Source organism: Xyrauchen texanus, chromosome 50, assembly GCF_025860055.1.
Source record: "Xyrauchen texanus isolate HMW12.3.18 chromosome 50, RBS_HiC_50CHRs, whole genome shotgun sequence".
NCBI lineage: Eukaryota > Metazoa > Chordata > Actinopteri > Cypriniformes > Catostomidae > Xyrauchen > Xyrauchen texanus.
The window spans coordinates 7,206,646-7,225,662 of NC_068325.1; the positions used below are offsets into that span (position 1 = coordinate 7,206,646).

The 19,017-nt window shown below is 40.6% G+C and overlaps 1 protein-coding gene across 1 annotated transcript; it reads right to left on the reverse strand.

The window, feature by feature from the left end:
* Positions 1-2,545: 2,545 nt before the first annotated feature.
* LOC127641242 (protein SEC13 homolog) lies at positions 2,546-18,992 on the reverse strand. The gene is made up of 9 exons (XM_052124080.1): positions 18,846-18,992; positions 18,508-18,552; positions 18,300-18,415; positions 17,994-18,145; positions 8,873-9,006; positions 8,619-8,752; positions 8,154-8,274; positions 5,564-5,710; positions 2,546-2,830 (listed from the first exon to the last, which is right to left on the reverse strand). Exons 1-9 carry the CDS (start codon positions 18,846-18,848, stop codon positions 2,720-2,722), a joined length of 963 nt encoding a protein of 320 aa, XP_051980040.1. The 5' UTR covers positions 18,849-18,992; the 3' UTR covers positions 2,546-2,719.
* Positions 18,993-19,017: the final 25 nt, after the last annotated feature.

Below are 19,017 nucleotides of genomic sequence, written 5' to 3' on the forward strand. Positions count from 1 at the left end.
TATATATATACACACACACACACATGTATACTGATTGATTTGGCTCTGTGATATGAGTTAGATATTAGTCATTCAAGTTTAAGGAGTAGATGTGCAAACTTCACACAGTTGCAAGTGCTAAGCTGGTGTAATTCATTCTGTTAAAATACACATTCCTCAAAACAAATCAACACATTATTCTTGGTGAAACTTCACTTGTGTTTGTTACAGACTGGCACGCTTGTTGTTTTCATCATCCTGTATGTGACTAAAGGCTGAGAGGAGGTTGGCAGGTTTGTGTGTCGATCTATTGAACCCTTGAGCCACTCTGTCAAACCTGTAACCGAGAGATAATTTTATGCGACATCAATGGAAACAACTGCCACAGTGCATTCATGCTAGGTGTTTAGATGGCTGTTTATTTAACACAGATTATTCAGGTGATGCATGCAATTTATTTCATGGTGTCGATGTGTTACGATCAAGGGCGAAGCCAAGAAATTACTTTTGGGTGGACCTCAATAAAAATGGATGCGCCAAGTTTTCTGCAAAAAAACCAATTCTTTCCAAATTGTCATTGATAACAGAGAACCGGCACAATCAAACAGTTCTTTCACACTTTCAGAAATCAGACTGAATGCTTATATATATATTCTAAGTCAAAGAATAAGCTCTAATATTTTGGGTGGGCCTGCCCACCCTTGAATATGCCTTTCCAAAAATCTCTCCAAACAAACAAAACATAATAATTGTACATAAGAACTAATTACACTTGCAAACACAACGACTGAAGGTTTGCATAGTATGCAGATATGGTTTTAGTTATGAGATATCACAGAATGCTTTTCATTCCATGTGTAACAGTCGCCAATCATGTCTCTCTGCCCAAATATGGATAGCTTTTTGCATCGATCTGATTCCAATCCGATTGGTTTAGGGTTCTATGACACCACATCGTTTCCAATGTTTTTCAGCATATTGGAAGTAGGGCTGTCAAAATTGCTCAAAAATGACATTCGAATATTCCCTCTAAAAAAAACACATATATTCGAACTATTCGAATATCTGGTTGCGCATTTGGTCAATGACGCGCATTACGTCAATAACAGGACAAATTAATACAAAGAGACATAACTATTTGTATAGGTAGTTTATTTAAGTTTAAATATATTTGACAACGTATTACCTACACAAAAACAAGTAAATCAACTAATGGCCAAGACCTCACTCTCGCTCGCACGCGCAGGCACTATTTCTCTCTCTCTCGCCCTCACGCTCTCTGCGCATAACGGTTTAAAAGAACAACAACAATAAACAAATGTTGAGTGCTGATCAAGAGTTTTGTGCAAGCAATATAAGGTTGCGACTCTTGTCCCAAATATAGCAGGCTTCATTCAGTGATTAAAACAAATTATTAACATTAATTGAAGTTTTACAGTATATAGAACCGACATTGAACGCTCCGAGCGAAGCTGTGCTGTGGTAAACATGGAACTTTTCCTTGACATGAAACGGTAAATAATCAAACCAGTGGAAGCCTGCAGTGCATGAAACTGCTGTATCTAACCTACCTTATTCATGCAACATCTATTCAGTCAGTACAGTAGCCTTACATTTTAGTCATGTTTCTGTTTAACGTTAAATAAAATGAGGCACACAATTCCGAGAAATGTGACAACAAAGACCCCTCAGGCAGCACGCCCACTCGCAAAGCAGACAGCCGCACATCTGCTACCGCGGGCGCGTTTTTTTTTCCACATTCGAATATTAATTTTCACCTTCGAATTTCTGTTTTTTAAAACTATTCGAATATATATTCGAATTTAGAATATTCGTTGACAGCCCTAATTGGAAGAGGCCAGATGCTATGCGCATTGTGCTTCATGGCAATTATCCAATGATCTATGCATCTGATTACCTTTTGTGTGGGTCGTTTGAAACATAATGGCCTCTTAAGTAATGTTATGTGATATTTTATGTTCCGTTTATGTGCGTGAAGTTATTAGCAAAAACGAATGAGCAACACCTGTTCACATGAAACCAATGTCAAAGACATATACTTGCTATAGCATTGCCTCTGAGTATTCTACTCTTTGAGAGCTTTCCAACAACATCTGACACAGCTATTTCATGAGTCTGATGCTTTTACTTCTATGTACAGAGCACATTTTTTATAAATTGTAAAAACAGAACACTTCTGACTTGTTTGAATCATTCATATTCAGACTAGGAACGTACATTAAGAAAGAAGGGTCCATTTTGGCTTAATGCCGACATTATCAGTTTATTGATATTAAATAAATGAGAGTTGTTGAATATGCTTTTAATATGGTACATAACTAAAAAGCACAGCTTTTTTTATAGTTTAGTATAGCAAATTTTATTCAATGGTTTTGTAGATCTTGAAAAACTGCGATTTCCACAATTGCCAAAATATTTGGATCATGTTTCAAGTTGTCCATTTTGTCCTTGAGCTTCATCAGCACACATTACACAACTTCTCTATGAATTAATTCTCTACATTATTTCACATGTTTAGAAATCATCTCAAACCTCCTTTTTTAAATAAACAAACAACAAAACAGAATTTAATTTTGGTTCGCAGCCTGGAAATCCTTGGGAGTGAGATGCACTTCAACTTTCAACAAAAGTCTTTGAGGGTACAGCGGTCAACCTTTGCTGATTGGAGGTCCTCTGTCCTGGATGTCTGGTCGCTATGGAAGAACGTGCGAGACGGGCTTCACTGCTCGCTCTGTTGGGTGTCTGTGATGGAGGATACGGCCCCCTGGCCTTTGTTGACATCACTGATACACGCCCACTGTCCATCAACAGACTCTTTCCAAAGGGTCACCTGTGAGCAGAAATCAATGGAAACATCAAGACCGCAAACAGGTAAACTTTTAGATCAGTTTTTCTCCTAGGGCACACTTTTTACAATTAAACAAATCCCATGGCACACCTCTATCCCACTGTCCCACATAACCATCATTGATAGTTTTCCTTTTTAAAAACTTCCATGTTTTCTGTCCATTTTAGTTGCATGTTTAATCTAAATGTTTGAAGTCATGTAGGTAACGTGTATAACGCCATCACATCAAATTTGCATCTTTTTGTATTTTAAGATTTGTTCTTTCAAATGAATTGCAATGCCACAGCAAATAATTTTTTATTTATCCATTTATTTACATAGTTCCAGACTAACATTTAAGAGTGGTAGCACTGGTGTTAAATTCTACAAAATGGTCACACCAGCACTTCTCAAGCACACCCAGGCCGTGCTTCTCGCGGCTCTGTTTATGATGATCAGCGCGGTTGAGCGCTCTAGTCCGGTCGACGTGTAAATACACATCTCTGTGCTGATCGGTCCATTGACCAGCGTTCACTGATCCGGGTAAAGCAGTTTCCTTTCACGTTTGGAACATTTATCTATTGCTATTTAATGCTATTCTAAGATGAGAGTAGGCACTGTTTTGGCTTTACGAGGAGATTCACAAAATTAGGCAGGTGGTTTTAATGTTGTGGCTGACTGGCATTTATACTGTGTGTGTGTAATATATATATATATATGGACAAACGTATTGGGCCACGCCTTAATAATTTAATTCAGTCCCATTACCACAGGTGTATAAACTCAAGCACCTAGCCCTGCAGTCTGCCTTTACAAACACTTGTGAAAGAATGGGTCGTTCTAAAGAGTTCACTGAATTTGAGCATGGTACTGTAATAGGATGCCACCATTGCAACAAGTCAGTTCGGGAAATTTCTTCCCTCCTAGATATTCCATGATCGACTGTAAGTGGTATTATTGCAAAGTAGAAGCGTTTAGGAACCACAGCAACTCAGCCATGAAGTGGCAGACCACGTAAAGTTACAGAGCAAGGTCGCCGAGTGCTGAGGCGCATAGTGCGTAAAAGTCACCAACGCTCTTCTGACTCAATAACTGCAGAGTTCCAAACCTCCTCATTAGCACAAAAACTGGGAGCTTCATGGCATGGGTTTCCATGGTCGAGCAGCTGTATGCAAGCTTATGTAACCAAGCACAATGCCAAGTGTCGGATGGAGTGGTGAAAAGCACACCGGCACTGGACTCTGGAGCAGTGGAAAAGTGTTCTGTGTAGTGACGAATCACGCTTCTCTATCTGACAGTCTGATGGATGAGTCTGGGTTTGGCGAATGCCAGGAGAACTTTTTCTGCTTGACTGCATTGTGCCAACTGTAAAGTTTGGTGGAGGAGGGATAATGCTATGGGGTTGTTTTTCTGGGGTTGTCCTAGGCCCCTTAGTTCCACTGAAGGGAAATGTTAATGCCCTTACCAAGACATTTTGGAAAATTCTATGCTTCCAAATTTATGGAAACAGATTGGGGAAGGCCCTTTTCTGTTCCAGCATGACTGTGCCCCAGTGCACAAAGCAAGGTCCATAAAAGGCATGGTTGGATGAGTTTGGTGTGGAAGAACTTGACTGGCCCGCACAGAGCCCTGACCTCAACCCTATCGAACACCTTTGGGATGAACTAGAATGGAGATTGCGAGCCAGGCCCTCTCGTCCAACATCAGTGTCTGACCTCACAAATGCTCTTCTGGAAGAATGGGCAAAAATTCAAACAGACACACTCCAAAATCTTGTAGAAAGCCTTCCCAGAAGAGTGGAAGCTTTTATAGCTGCAAAGGGGTACCAACTCGACATTAATGCCTATGGATTTAGTCATAAAAGCTATTGTAATTGTAATGTGTAGGTGTCCCAATACTTTGTCTATATAGTTTGTGTGTATATATACACACCTTGCCTTTTTCTGCTTTTGTGATGCATTTTGATGCTCGCCATGAACGTGTGAAGCATAAGAACATTAGGAAGAGAAAAGCATGCCATCTTCCAGCTCCAGTGACTGCAAAACAATCTAAAGCTCATCTAGGTGGCATAAGATAATTACACCAAGCTAATGAGTCACACAAAAACACCTTCAAGAATCACTGCAATCGCATCATTAACAATAATGCCAAAATAATGCCAGCTTCAGCAATCTGAAGCTCCCTTTAACCACCCAGGGAAGAGTCTGTATTTAACCTGTTCTTTAACCTGTGCTAATTTTCAAAGCCCTTTTGCATTATTAAGCTGACAGATTGCATCTGGTTTATAAACGCATCAGCTAATGGTGCATTCATCAGCGAATAAATGGCTCAACCCTGTGCCTGCCGTTTTTAATAATTACAAGGCATAGCATGTCACCAAAAGCATAATAAATAATTCTAGAGTCTTTTTTTAAATGAACAGTGATGGTAAGAACAGATTTCCTCACGCCATGCCAAGTGCTAGGTGAAACAATCTCAGTCATTAATTCATGAACCTGAGAGTGCTTTATTAGCAGCTCTGTCGTGCTAGAAGCTGCTTGCATACTCCGAGTGTCCTGTTGTTGGCGACTGCATTTAAGGGTTGCCTTCCTCCGATCTCACAACACAGTGTCAGAGCTGTGACCTAGCGGTTGGGTTTTATTTTGCTCCAGATTCAAACTTGCAGCACCCGCATGAAAATCAGAAGTGAAAAACACAAGAAATAAATGTAAAATAAATGATGCATTGTGATCATACTTTGTTGTCCCCGCCAGACACAGCCAGGATGTTTCCAGTGATGGACCAGCTCACGTGCCACACCACGTCATTGAATTTGTGGAGAAGTTTGGCTGTCCAGGTATTGCCCGTTGGGTCGTCACATGTCCAGATAAACACACGGCCGTCCTGTGGCGAGATCACAAAAAAACCATGCATGTTTTGTTTAGCAGTTTGCCAAATGAATTTGGAATCACAACTGAGTTTTCAATCAATACAGCATACGCAAAGCTCTAATTATGATTCCTGATTTAATTTATTTGGCTGATTCTGATCAAACATCCAAAGGTCAAATTTCACATCTAAATCAAAAGAAAAAATAAAGCATATTTATAGGACCATTAAGATTTTTTGCATTATTATTTTCATGACAATCAAACACATTTTACAGTTTGTAACTTCCATTATTTTCAACGGTGATTCTCATTAAATTTTCATTTCTGCAATGCAGTAAGCTTTTTGTACTTTATTATAAAGCTGTGATACAAATACAAAAAAATCTGCATAAATAAAAGGCAGTACAAACTCTACCATTATGTATAAATCCATATATAAATCCATATACATATATACACTGATCAGCCACAACATTAAAACCACTGACAGGTGAAGTGAATAACATTTATTATCTTGTTACAATGCATCTGTCAAGAGGTGGGATATATTGGACAGCAAGAGAACAGTCAGTTCTTGAATTTCATGTCTTTCAAGCGCAAGGATCTGAGCGACTTTGACAAGGGCCAAATTGTGAAGGCAAGACGACCTCCAAGAGCATCTCCAAAACGGCAGGTCTTGTGGGGTGTTCCCAGTATGCAGTGGTTTGTACCTACCAAAAGTGGTACAAGGAAGGACAACCGGTGAACCGGTGACAGGGTTATGGGCCTCCAAGTCTCACTGATGCACGTGGGGAGCGAAGGCCAGACCATCTGGTCCTATCTCACGGAAGAGCTACCATAGCACAAATTGCTGAAAAACGTAATGCTGGCCATTACAGAACGGTGTCAGAACACACAGTGCATCGCAGCTTGCTGCATAGATGCAGACTGGTCAGAGTGCCCATGCTGACCCGTCCATAGCCGAAAGCACCTACAATGGGCATGTGAGTGTCAGAACTGGACCATGGCGCTATGGAAAAAGGAGGCCTGATCTGATGAATCAAGTTTTCTTTTAGATCATGTGGATGGCCAGGTGTGTGTGCATCATTTACCTGGGGAAGAGATGGCAGCAAGATGCACCAAGGGAAGATGGCAGGTCGGCTGAGGCAGTGTGATGCTCTGGGCATTGTTCTGCTGGGAAACCTTGGGTCCTGGCATTCATATGGATGTTAATTTGGCAAGTAAAACCTACCAAAAGATTGTTTGCAGACCACGTACACACCTTCATGGCAATGGTATTCCCTGATGGCAGTGGCCTCATTCAGCAGGATAATGTGCCCTGCCACACTGCAAAAATTGTTCAGGAATGGTTTGAGGAACATGAGAGTTCAAGGTGTTGACTCCAAATTCCCCAGATCTCCATCGATTGAGCATCTATGGGATGTGCTGGACCAACAAGTCCGATCCATGGAGGCCCCGTCTCGCAACATACAGGACTTGAAGGATCTGCTGCTTATGTCTTGGTGCCAGATAGCACAGGGCACCTTCAGAGGTCTTGTGGAGTCCACGCCTTGACGGGTCAGAGCAGTGGGTTTGTATAGATATATATATATATATTGTTGGTGCAAGATGGGCTGGTTTGAGTATTTCTGTATCTGCGGATCTCCTGGAATTTTCACACACACACACACATCAGTCACTGGAATTTACTCAGAATGGTGTCAATAACAATAAAAAAAATTCAATGAGCGCCAGTTCTGTGGATGGAAACACCCTGTTGATGAGTGAGGTCAACAGAGAATGGCCAGACTGGTTCGAACTGCCAAAGTCTACAGTAAATAAGATAACTGCTCTACAATTGTGGTGAGAAGAATAGCAAGCAGGTTGGCACTGTTTTGTTTGCACAATAGGGACCGACACAATATTAGGCAGGTGTTTTTAATGTTGTGGCTGATCTGTGTATATACACTGGAGACCAAAAGTTTGGAATAATGTACAAATGTTGCAGTTTCGGAAGGAAATTGGCAATTTAATTCAACAAGATGGCATTCAACTGATCACAAAGTGTAATCAGGACATTACTGATGTAAAAAACAGCACAATCACTATTTGAAAAAGTCATTTTTGATCAAATGTAGACAGGCCCCAGTTCCAGCATCCATCACTCCAACACCATATCCTTGAGTAATCATGCTAAATTGATAATTTGGTACTACTAAAAATCACTTGCCATTATATTAAACACAGCTGAAAGCTATTTGGTTGGTTAAATTAAGCTTAACATTGTCTTTGTGTTTGTTTTTGAGTTGCCACAGTATGAAATAGACTGGCGTTTCTAAAGGTCAATATTAGGTCAAAAATGGCAAAAAAAGAAACAGCAGAAACTAGTCAGAAGGGTCTGCTTATAACTGGTATGCGTTTCACAAAGTACAACATTCACAGTTAGAATACATGGTGCAGTTTAACTGTAATATTACCTGCGAGCAGCTAGCGATTGTGCTGGTGGGCAGACCAATGGAAGGAGCCCAGCCAACATCTCTCACCCAATCACTGTGTGCCTCCAGCTTCTGGTCCTCTTTCCATTGGCCGTCCTCCTCTCTGAAAACAAAATACCAAGTCAGCATGTTATTCTTAAAGATTTTCATTGACTCCAAATTTCAATTATCAGTTCAACCAACAAATTTAATGAGACAAAAATCTCACTCAAAGACCAACAATCAATTTGAATACAATGCAGTAAATAAACCAAATAAAAAAATAACTTGAATATTCAGAGCTTCTGTATAGCTTCTGCTTTTAGTGTCTAAAATAAAAGCATTGAAATGTTTTGGTCCCAAGAGTGAAAGATGTTGAAAATATTAAGTGCAGCTTAAGTGATGAGGCAAAAGCTGAAAGCAGGTGACCAGAGATAGCGAGCGCTGAAAAATAAGGGCTGTACTCACTTCCACAGCTTGACCAGATTGTCACAGCCTCCAGACACAAATCTCTTGATGTAGTTTGGCTTCTGTCCTGTTGGCTGCTCAATCAGACTCCCTGGAACAACAGCTGGGGCCCAACTCACTGCATTACAGCCAATCTGCCATTCAGAAGAGAAACACATGGAACTCACAGACCATGAGAGTTTTACATGTTTTGTGTGGGGTTTTTTAAGAGTGTAGATGCAAATTCATCTATTTTTTTTACGGGGAATACTCACTGTATGTGCATTGTTGATCTTCTTAATGTCCCAGTGTCCATCACCAGAACAGGTCAACACTGAAATCGCACCATCTGAGCTGCCACAGGCCAGGATCAAACCAAAGTCATATGGACCCCAGCATACAGAATTCACTGCAGGAAACAGATCATGCGATTATCCAAAGCATGCTTAATTTTTATGACTCTGTGCACTTACACACTAGAGCTTTTGGTTTTAGCTTTCTGTCCTTGTTAGAGCCAGTTGTCCTTTGTCTTTAAGACTGTAGTGTACATCTTGGTCTGAATTCTTTAATTTCAAGCATTGCATAGCCTTCATTCCTCAAAACAATGATTGACTGATGAGTTTCTAAAGAAAGCTGTGTCTTTTTTTGTAAATTTTGACCTAATATTGACGTTAAGACACGCCAGTCTATTGCATATTGTGGCAACTCAAAAACAAACACAAAGACAATGTTAAGCATAATTTAACCAACCAAATAGCTTTCAGCTGTGTATAATGATGAAAATCATATAAAGTGATTTTCTAGTACCAAATTAGCAATTTATCTTGATTACTCAAGGATAAGGTGTTGGAATGATGGCTGCTGGAAATGGGGTCTGTCTAGATTTGATCAAAAATAACTATTTTCAAATAGTGATGGTACTGTTTTTTTACTTCAGTAATGTCCTGACTACACTTTGTGAACAGTTGAATGAAACTTTGGTGAATTAAAGTACCAATTTCCTTCAGAAACAGAAAAGTTTGAACATTATTCCAAACTTTTGTCCGCTAGTGTGAGTAATATATATATGTATACAGGTCCTTCTCAAAAAATTAGCATATTGTGATAAAGTTCATTATTTTCCATAATGTAATGATAAAAATTAAACTTTCATATATTTTAGATTCATTGCACACCAACTGAAATATTTCAGGTCTTTTATTGTTTTAATACTGATGATTTTGGCATACAGCTCATGAAAACCCAAAATTCCTATCTCACAAAATTAGCATATCATGAAAAGGGTCTCTAAACGAGCTATTAACCTAATCATCTGAATCAACTAATTAACTCTAAACACCTGCAAAAGATTCCTGAGGCTTTTAAAAACTCCCAGCCTGTTTCATTACTCAAAACCGCAATCATGGGTAAGACTGCCGACCTGACTGCTGTCCAGAAGGCCATCATTGACACCCTCAAGCAAGAGGGTAAGACACAGAAAGAAATTTCTGAACAAATAGGCTGTTCCCAGAGTGCTGTATCAAGGCACCTTAGTGGGAAGTCTGTGGGAAGGAAAAAGTGTGGCAAAAACGCTGCACAATGAGAAGAGGTGACCGGACCCTGAGGAAGATTGTGGAGAAGGACCGATTCCAGACCTTGGGGACCTGCTGGAAGCAGTGGATTGAGTCTGGAGTAGAAACATCCAGAGCCACCGTGCACAGGCGTGTGCAGGAAATGGGCTACAGGTGCCGCATTCCCCAGGTCAAGCCACTTTTGAACCAGAAACAGCGGCAGAAGCGCCTGACCTGGGCTACAGAGAAGCAGCACTGGACTGTTGCTCAGTGGTCCAAAGTACTTTTTAGGATGAAAGCAAATTTTGCATGTCATTCGAAATCAAGGTGCCAGAGTCTGGAGGAAGACTGGGGAGAAGGAAATGCCAAAATGCCTGAAGTCCAGTGTCAAGTACCCACAGTCAGTGATGGTCTGGGGTGCCATGTCAGCTGCTGGTGTTGGTCCACTGTGTTTTATCAAGGGCAGGGTCAATGCAGCTAGCTATCAGGAGATTTTGGAGCACTTCATGCTTCCATCTGCTGAAAAGCTTCATGGAGATGAAGATTTCATTTTTCAGCACGACCTGGCACCTGCTCACAGTGCCAAAACCACTGGTAAATGGTTTACTGACCATGGTATTACTGTGCTCAATTGGCCTGCCAACTCTCCTGACCTGAACCCCATAGAGAATCTGTGGGATATTGTGAAGAGAAAGTTCAGAGACGCAAGACCCAACACTCTGGATGAGCTTAAGGCAGCTATCGAAGCATCCTGGGCCTCCATAACACCTCAGCAGTGCCACAGGCTGATTGCCTCCATGCCACGCCGCATTGAAGCAGTCATTTCTGCAAAAGGATTCCCGACCAAGTATTGAGTGCATAACTGAACATAATTATTTGAAGGTTGACTTTTTTTGTATTAAAAACACTTCTTTTATTGGTCGGATGAAATATGCTAATTTTGTGAGATAGGAATTTTGGGTTTTCATGAGCTGTATGCCAAAATCATCAGTATTAAAACAATAAAAGACCTGAAATATTTCAGTTGGTGTGCAATGAATCTAAAATATATGAAAGTTTAATTTTTATCATTACATTATGGAAAATAATGAACTTTATCACAATATGCTAATTTTTTGAGAAGGACCTGTATATATATACACAGTGCATTCGGGAAGTATTCACAGCGCTTCACTTTTTCCACATTTTGTTATGTTACAGCCTTATTCCAAAATTGATTAAATTAATTATTTTCCTCAAAATTCTACAAGCAATACCCCATAATGACAACGTGAAAGACGTTTGTTTGAAATCTTTGCAAATGTATTAAAAATATATATATATATATTTTTTTTTTAAATCACATGTACATAAGGATTCACAGCCTTTGCTCAATACTTTGTTGAAGCACCTTTGGCACCAATTACAGCCACAAGTCTTTTTGTGTATGAAGCTACAAGCTTGGCAAATCTATTTTTGGGCAGTTTCTCCCATTCTTCTTTGCAGGACCTCTCAAACTCTATCAGGTTGGATGGGGAGCATCGGTGCACAGAAATTCAGATCTTTCCAGAGATGTTCAATCGGGTTCAAGTCTGGGCTCTAGCTGGGCCACTCAAGGACATTCACAGAGTTGTCACGTAGCTCTCCTTGGCTATGTGCTTAGGGTCGTTGTCCTGTAGGAAGACTCACCCCAGTCTGAGGTCCAGAGAACTCTGGAGCAGGTTTTCATCAAGGATGTCTCTGTACATTGCTGCATTCATCGTTCCCTCGATTCTGACTAGTCTCCCAGTTCCTGCCGCTGAAATACATCCACACAGCATGATGCTGCCACCACCATGCTTCACTGTAGGGATGGTATTGGCCAGGTGATGAGCAGTGCCTGGTTTCCTCCAGTCATGACGCTTGCCATTCAGGCCAAAGTGTTCAATATTTGTTTCATCAGACCAGAGAATTTTGTTTCTCATGGTCTGAGAGTCCTTCAGGTGCCTTTTGGTAAACTCCAGGCGGGCTGTCATGTGCCTTTTACTGAGGAGTGTCTTCTGTCTGGCCACTCTACCATACAGGCCTGATTGGTGGAGTGCTGCAGAGATGGTTGTTCTTCTGGAAGGTTCTCCTCTCTCCACAAAGAAACGCTGCAGCTCTAAACATCGGGTTCTTGGTCACCTCCCTGACTAAGGCCCTTCTCCCCCGATCGCTCAGTTTGGCTGGGCGGCCAGCTCTAGGAAGAGTCCCGGTGGTTCCAAACTTCTTCCATTTACAGATGATGGAGGCCACTGTGCTCATTGGGACCTTCAATGCTGCAGAAATGTTTCTGTCCTCTTCCCCAGATCTGCGCCTCGATACAATCCTGTCTCGGAGGTCTACAGACAATTCCTTGGATTTCATGGCTTGGTTTGTGCTCTGATGTAGGGCTGCACGATTAATCGAAAAAAAAAATCACGATCTCGATTCAAACATAAATGCGATCTCATTTCTTAATGATGGCGATTCACTTTCGTATATTTCCCTGTATTTACATCATGCTGCATTCACGCGTTATTGGTCACGCTCAATCTCAATCACTTCTCTCCTCTCCCTCATTGGCAACGTTCCGCTGTTTACACTGACGTGTAACAAGGCGGCAGATCTAAACGGTAAAAGTCAGTTTACTTGGTGGATTTGTAGCGGTAAGAGGTAAAAATGAACCCCAGTGTGGAAAATCCTGGTGGCGACGGTGAGAGTGAGGATGTAACAACATTGGTACAGAAAAAAAGGAGCACATTCCACCGTGTGGAACTTTTTCGGATTTAAACCTGAAGACGATGCGCAAAGAGTTATAATTTGCAAGCAGTGCTTTTGCATCGTCGCAGCACCACAAGGTAATACCACTAATCTATACAATCACCTCAAACGTCACCACAAAATACAGTACGAGTTAGCCATGAAAGACAAGGGAGCCACATCTCAAAATACCAGCCGCCAAACCACGCAAACTTCCATAACTCAGACGTTGTACGGAGCATCGCCATACCCTCCAAGTTCCCAGCGGCACAAAGAGATAACAAACGCCATCACTTATCATTTAGCTAAAGACATGGCTCCAATCAACACAGTTCAAAACGAGGGATTTAAGGCAATGATAAAGACTTTGGACAAGCACTACTCGTTGCCCTCTCGCAACTATTTTTCATCCGTTGCACTTCCAGGTCTATACACCCAGTGTCGAATTACAGTCGAGGAAGAAATGCAAAATATGCAGTACTTCGCGGCAACAACAGACCTATGGTCAAGCTCGAACCATGGAGCCGTATTTAAGCTTGACAGTGCATTTCATAACGAATGACTTCAACATGAGGAGCCGCTGTCTACAGACGACGTTCTTCCCTGCTGATCACACTGGCGAGGAACTGGCACAGGGACTAAAGGACAGTCTCAACTCCTGGAGTTTGGAAGAGGACAAAATGGTGTGCATCACCACAGACAGTGGAGCAAACATTGTAAAAGCAGCCTCCCTGAACAAGTGGACAAGGCTTCAATGTTTTGGCCATAGGCTACATCTGGCTATAGGTGAGCTGTGTATTAAACATTTTCATATTTTCATTTTCATAATTTTCATATTTTAATTTAAATCAGAAAAATGTGTCCTTTATGTACATTTTTTTAAAATAAAAAACAACAACATATGACAAAAAAACAGAATTAAAATAAGAACACAAGGTACTATTTAGGACTACACTGTCTAAGTTTGTGGATTGAAAACCACTGGTCTAATGCAATTGTCATGCACATTTTGTCAGTAAAGCAGATTCTGTAATCAGCAGTAAATCTCCATCACCAGCTTTCAGATGGAGCAGCATTTACTGACAAGATGCGCATGACAATTGCAGCATTTGCCTAATCGCGATTGCATTTAGATTTATTGTGCAGTCCTAATTTATTTATAAATTAACCAGACATAAGCAGAAAAAATAAAAGTATAAATGCCCATTTTTATTCTGAGGCTTAAATGAACATTGAGGATTGTATTGTATGTTTTTACATTTTAAATGTGCCTTTTAACTAATTACTTATACTTTAAAACATTTTTTTTAATCAATTTTAAATAGAAGCACACACAATTAAGTTGATCCTGCTTTATGTTTGCCATAATATTGATACAGCCATTTTTACATTTAATGCAAGAAAATTTATGGAATGTTAAATTAATTTACTGCAGAGTTGATAAAGCATATTTTTATTTATAGAGAATGCAATGAAAGATTCCCGGATTGACCGTGCTGTGGGTCTTTGTAAAAAGCTTGTGGCCTACTTCAGCCATAGTTGGAAGCGGAGGAGGGAGCTTGCTATTGCCCAAAAGGAGCTCAACCTGCCTGAACACCAGCTTAAAACGGAGTGCCCAACAAGATGGGGATCCCGACAAGCTATGGTCCAGAGGGTCCTTGAACAGCAAACTGCTATTGGACATGTTCTCTCTGCTGACCGGAAGGCTAGACACCTGACACCAACCTGGCAGGATATCGAAGTCCTTGAAGTGATCAACAAGACACTCACCCCACTGGCAGACTTTACTGATGCTCTGTCAGGAGAGCAGTATGTTACTATCTCCTCAGTCAAGCCGGTCCTCCACCTTTTGAGACAATGATGGCAGTGCAGGAAGATGATACAGGTCTTGCACGATCAATTAAGTCGAAAATCCTGCATTACCTTAAAGAAAAGTATAGTGATCCACACACTCAGGAGCTGCTCGACATAGCCACAGTATTGGATCCACGTTTTAAACTGAACTATGTCAGCGAGGACAACAAAGTCAGTGTCAAGGACAGACTGAAGAATGAGATGACTAGCATTGGTATGGTAAGTATATCTTTACATGATTCAAGATATTTATTTTCACAGAGTAATAAATTTACATTAGGCTACATTGTTTACAGCTGCAAATAATTGAAATTGGATTTAGCTAACCCACCATAGCTTTTAACTGCTGAGATGTTACTTGTGTTAACAAGTGTAAAATATTAAGATTTTTATGTGATCTTTTCTCTTTTCCAGCAAAGTCCCCCACAACTGACCCCAGCCCAGCCTTCGCTGCCCCCGTAGAAAAGAAGAGAAAGACCTTAGGTTGTTTTTTAAAAGCAGCAAAGGGCAATGAGGCAGCAGCACCATCTGATGCTTCTCAAGAGAATGATGTTGACATGGAGCTAGGCTCATATCTGCTCACAAGAAACATTGACAGCTGAAGATGACCCCATAATCTGGTGGAAAGAACACAAGGGACAATATCCAAAACTGTCTGTGCTGGCAAGGAAATACCTCTGTATCACTGCTACAAGTTCCCCATCAGAAAGGGTTTTCAGCACAGGGGGAACATTGTAACATGCCAGCGTTCCTCCCTGAAACCTCACAATGTTGATAGGTTAGTGTTCTTGGCCAAGAACCTTTAAGGTTCTGTGCCAATTGGAGCAAAAAGCACAGGTTCTATTTAGTTATTTTTTATTTATTATTGTATATGTTAATGTTTTCTTATGTTCAACAACATAAAGCTTATTCACTTTAAGGGGTCTAAAATAAAGAAAGGAGAAAATGTTTTGTTACTCCTGCTGCACTTTATTATACTGAATGTCCTGTGTTTTGTTGTTGTTGTTTTTTTTGTACTTGAGTGCAATAAATTTTGTTTGAAAAAAATGAGAATCGTGTAAGAGAATCGTGATCTCAATTCCCATGGAGAAAAATCGTGATTCACATTTTAGCAAGAATCGTGCAGCCCTACTCTGATGTGCACTGTTAACTGCGGGACCTTACATAGACAGGTGTGTGCCTTTCCAAATCATGTCCAATCAACTGAATTTACCACAGGTGGACTCCAATCAAGTTGTAGAAACATTTCAAGGATGATCAGTGGAAACAGGATGCACCTGAGCTCAATTTTGAGTGTCATGGCAAAGGCTGTGAATACTTATGTACATGTGATTTTTTTTATTTGTAATAAATTTGCAAAGATTTCAAACAAACTTCTTTCACATTGTCATTATGGGGTATTGTTTGTAGAATTCTGAGGAAAATAATGAATTTACTCAATTTTGGAATAAGGCTGTAACATAACAAAATGTGGAAAAAGTGAAGCGCTGTGAATACTTCCTGAATGCACTGATAGAGATATATATATATATATATATATACAGTGAGGAAAATAAGTATTTGAACACCCTGCTATTTTGCAAGTTCTCTCACTTGGAAATCATGGAGGGTCTGAAATTGTCATCGTAGGTGCATGTCCACTGTGAGAGACATAATCTAAAAAGAAAATCCAGAAATCACAATGTATGATTTTTTAACTATTTATTTGTATGATACAGCTGCAAATAAGTATTTGAACACCTGTCTATCAGCTAGAATTCTGACCCTCAAAGACCTGTTAGTCTGCCTTTAAAATGTCCACCTCCACTCCATTTATTATCCTAAATTAGATGCACCTGTTTGAGGTCGTTAGCTGCATAAAGACACCTGTCCACCCCATACAATCAGTAAGAATCCAACTACTAACATGGCCAAGACCAAAGAGCTGTCCAAAGACACTAGAGACAAAATTGTACACCTCCACAAGGCTGGAAAGGGCTACGGGGAAATTGCCAAGCAGCTTGGTGAAAAAAGGTCCACTGTTGGAGCAATCATTAGAAAATGGAAGAAGCTAAACATGACTGTCAATCTCCCTCGGACTGGGGCTCCATGCAAGATCTCACCTCGTGGGGTCTCAATGATCCTAAGAAAGGTGAGAAATCAGCCCACAACTACACGGGAGGAGCTTGTCAATGACCTGAAAAGAGCTGGGACCACCGTTTCCAAGGTTACTGTTAGTAATACACTAAGACGTCATGGTTTGAAATCATGCATGGCACAGAAGGTTCCCCTGCTTAAACCAGCACATGTCAAGGCCCGTCTTAAGTTTGCCAATGACCATTTGGATGATCCAGAGGAGTCATGGGAGAAAGTCATGTGGTCAGATGAGACCTTTTGGTCATAATTCCACTAACCGGGTTTGGAGGAAGAAGAATGATGAGTACCATCCCAAGAACACCATCCCTACTGTGAAGCATGGGGGTGGTAGCATCATGCTTTGGGGGTGTTTTTCTGCACATGGGACAGGGCGACTGCACTGTATTAAGGAGAGGATGACCGGGGCCATGTATTGCGAGATTTTGGGGAACAACCTCCTTCCCTCAGTTAGAGCATTGAAGATGGGTCGAGGCTGGGTCTTCCAACATGACAATGACCCGAAGCACACAGCCAGGATAACCAACGAGTGGTTCTGTAAGAAGCATATCAAGGCGTGGCCTAGCCAGTCTCCAGACCTAAACCCAATAGAGAATCTTTGGAGGGAGCTCAAACTCCGTGTTTCTCAGCGACAGCCCAGAAACCTGACTGATCTAGAGAAGATCTGTGCAGAGGAGTGGGCCAAAATCCCTCCTGTAGTGTGTGCAAACCTGGTGAAAAACTACAGGAAACGTTTGACCTCTGTAATTGCAAACAAAGGCTACTGTACCAAATATTAACATTGATTTTCTCAGGTGTTCAAATACTTATTTGCAGCTGTATCATACAAATAAATAGTTAAAAAATCATACATTGTGATTTCTGGATTTTTTTTTTTAGATTATGTCTCTCACAGTGGACATGCACCTACGATGACAATTTCAGACCCCTCCATGATTTCCAAGTGGGAGAACTTGCAAAATAGCAGGGTGTTCAAATACTTATTTTCCTCACTGTATATATATATATATATAGATATATAAAAAATCAGCAATACTATGATTCGGCCTCATATACATTATATTTACACAAGTGTGAAAACAACCCCAGTTTGATATGAGAAGTAAATGTGTGAAGTTACCAGAGGAATCATGGCCAGTGTATTCATACATCTTATCCCAGGTGCCGTTCTCCTCTTTCCAGATGATCACCTTCCTATCATATGAGCAGGATGCCAGGATGTTGCCATACATGGGATGAGCCCATGCCACCTGCCACACTGGACCCTCATGACTGCAGAGAAACACAGAGAATTACATACATCATACATACATACATACATACATACATACATACATCAAATGAGCCATGAACCAAGGCAAACCAAGTGTCTCCTTTAAAACAACCACACACCACAAGACTGACAGTTAGTGAGCACTTTTCTCACCCCCTCAGATCAGCCACAAGGATCTGTCCTCCGTTTTTGACATCAAAGATCTTCAGAGAGCGATCAGAGGAGCAGGTGGCCAGTCTGGTCCCGTAGTAATCCATCTGCGCATCATGCTAGAGGTAAACATATAGAAGGCAGGTTGGAGACTGACTCATTACTTGATTCCGAGAAGTAAATTACAGGATATGAAAGTTGAGATACTCACAATCATGTCCTCATGTGACGTGTCCACTGTGTTTATTACAGACACCTAAAAAATACAAACAGAGTCAAAAGAGTTCAACTTTAATATAAATTACAGATTAAACTGAATGACATCCAGGGAAATTCTCACATACCCAATGTATCTTAACTCCTATACAATAAATAAATAAATAAATAAATAAAAATACTTGGTGGTATAGTGATGGAATCAGAAAATAATACCATGGTACTTTAATGTGCACTGTTATGAACTGTTTAAGCAGTTAAACAGTTCATGAACCAGTGTTTGAAACAAATATTTGCCATTAATCAATGAACAGTCAATAATGTAACACTCACCATTGTTCAATGTCACTCAAACGGACTTCTTTATTACAATAATGCTACAAAATGGAGCAATTACTCTTCAGAGCTTTAGAAATGAAATTACTGATAATAATTCAGACGTGGCGAACTAACCAACCGGTGCGGACTGTGTTTCCGCTTCTAAACTTTCCGGGTAAAAATAGGG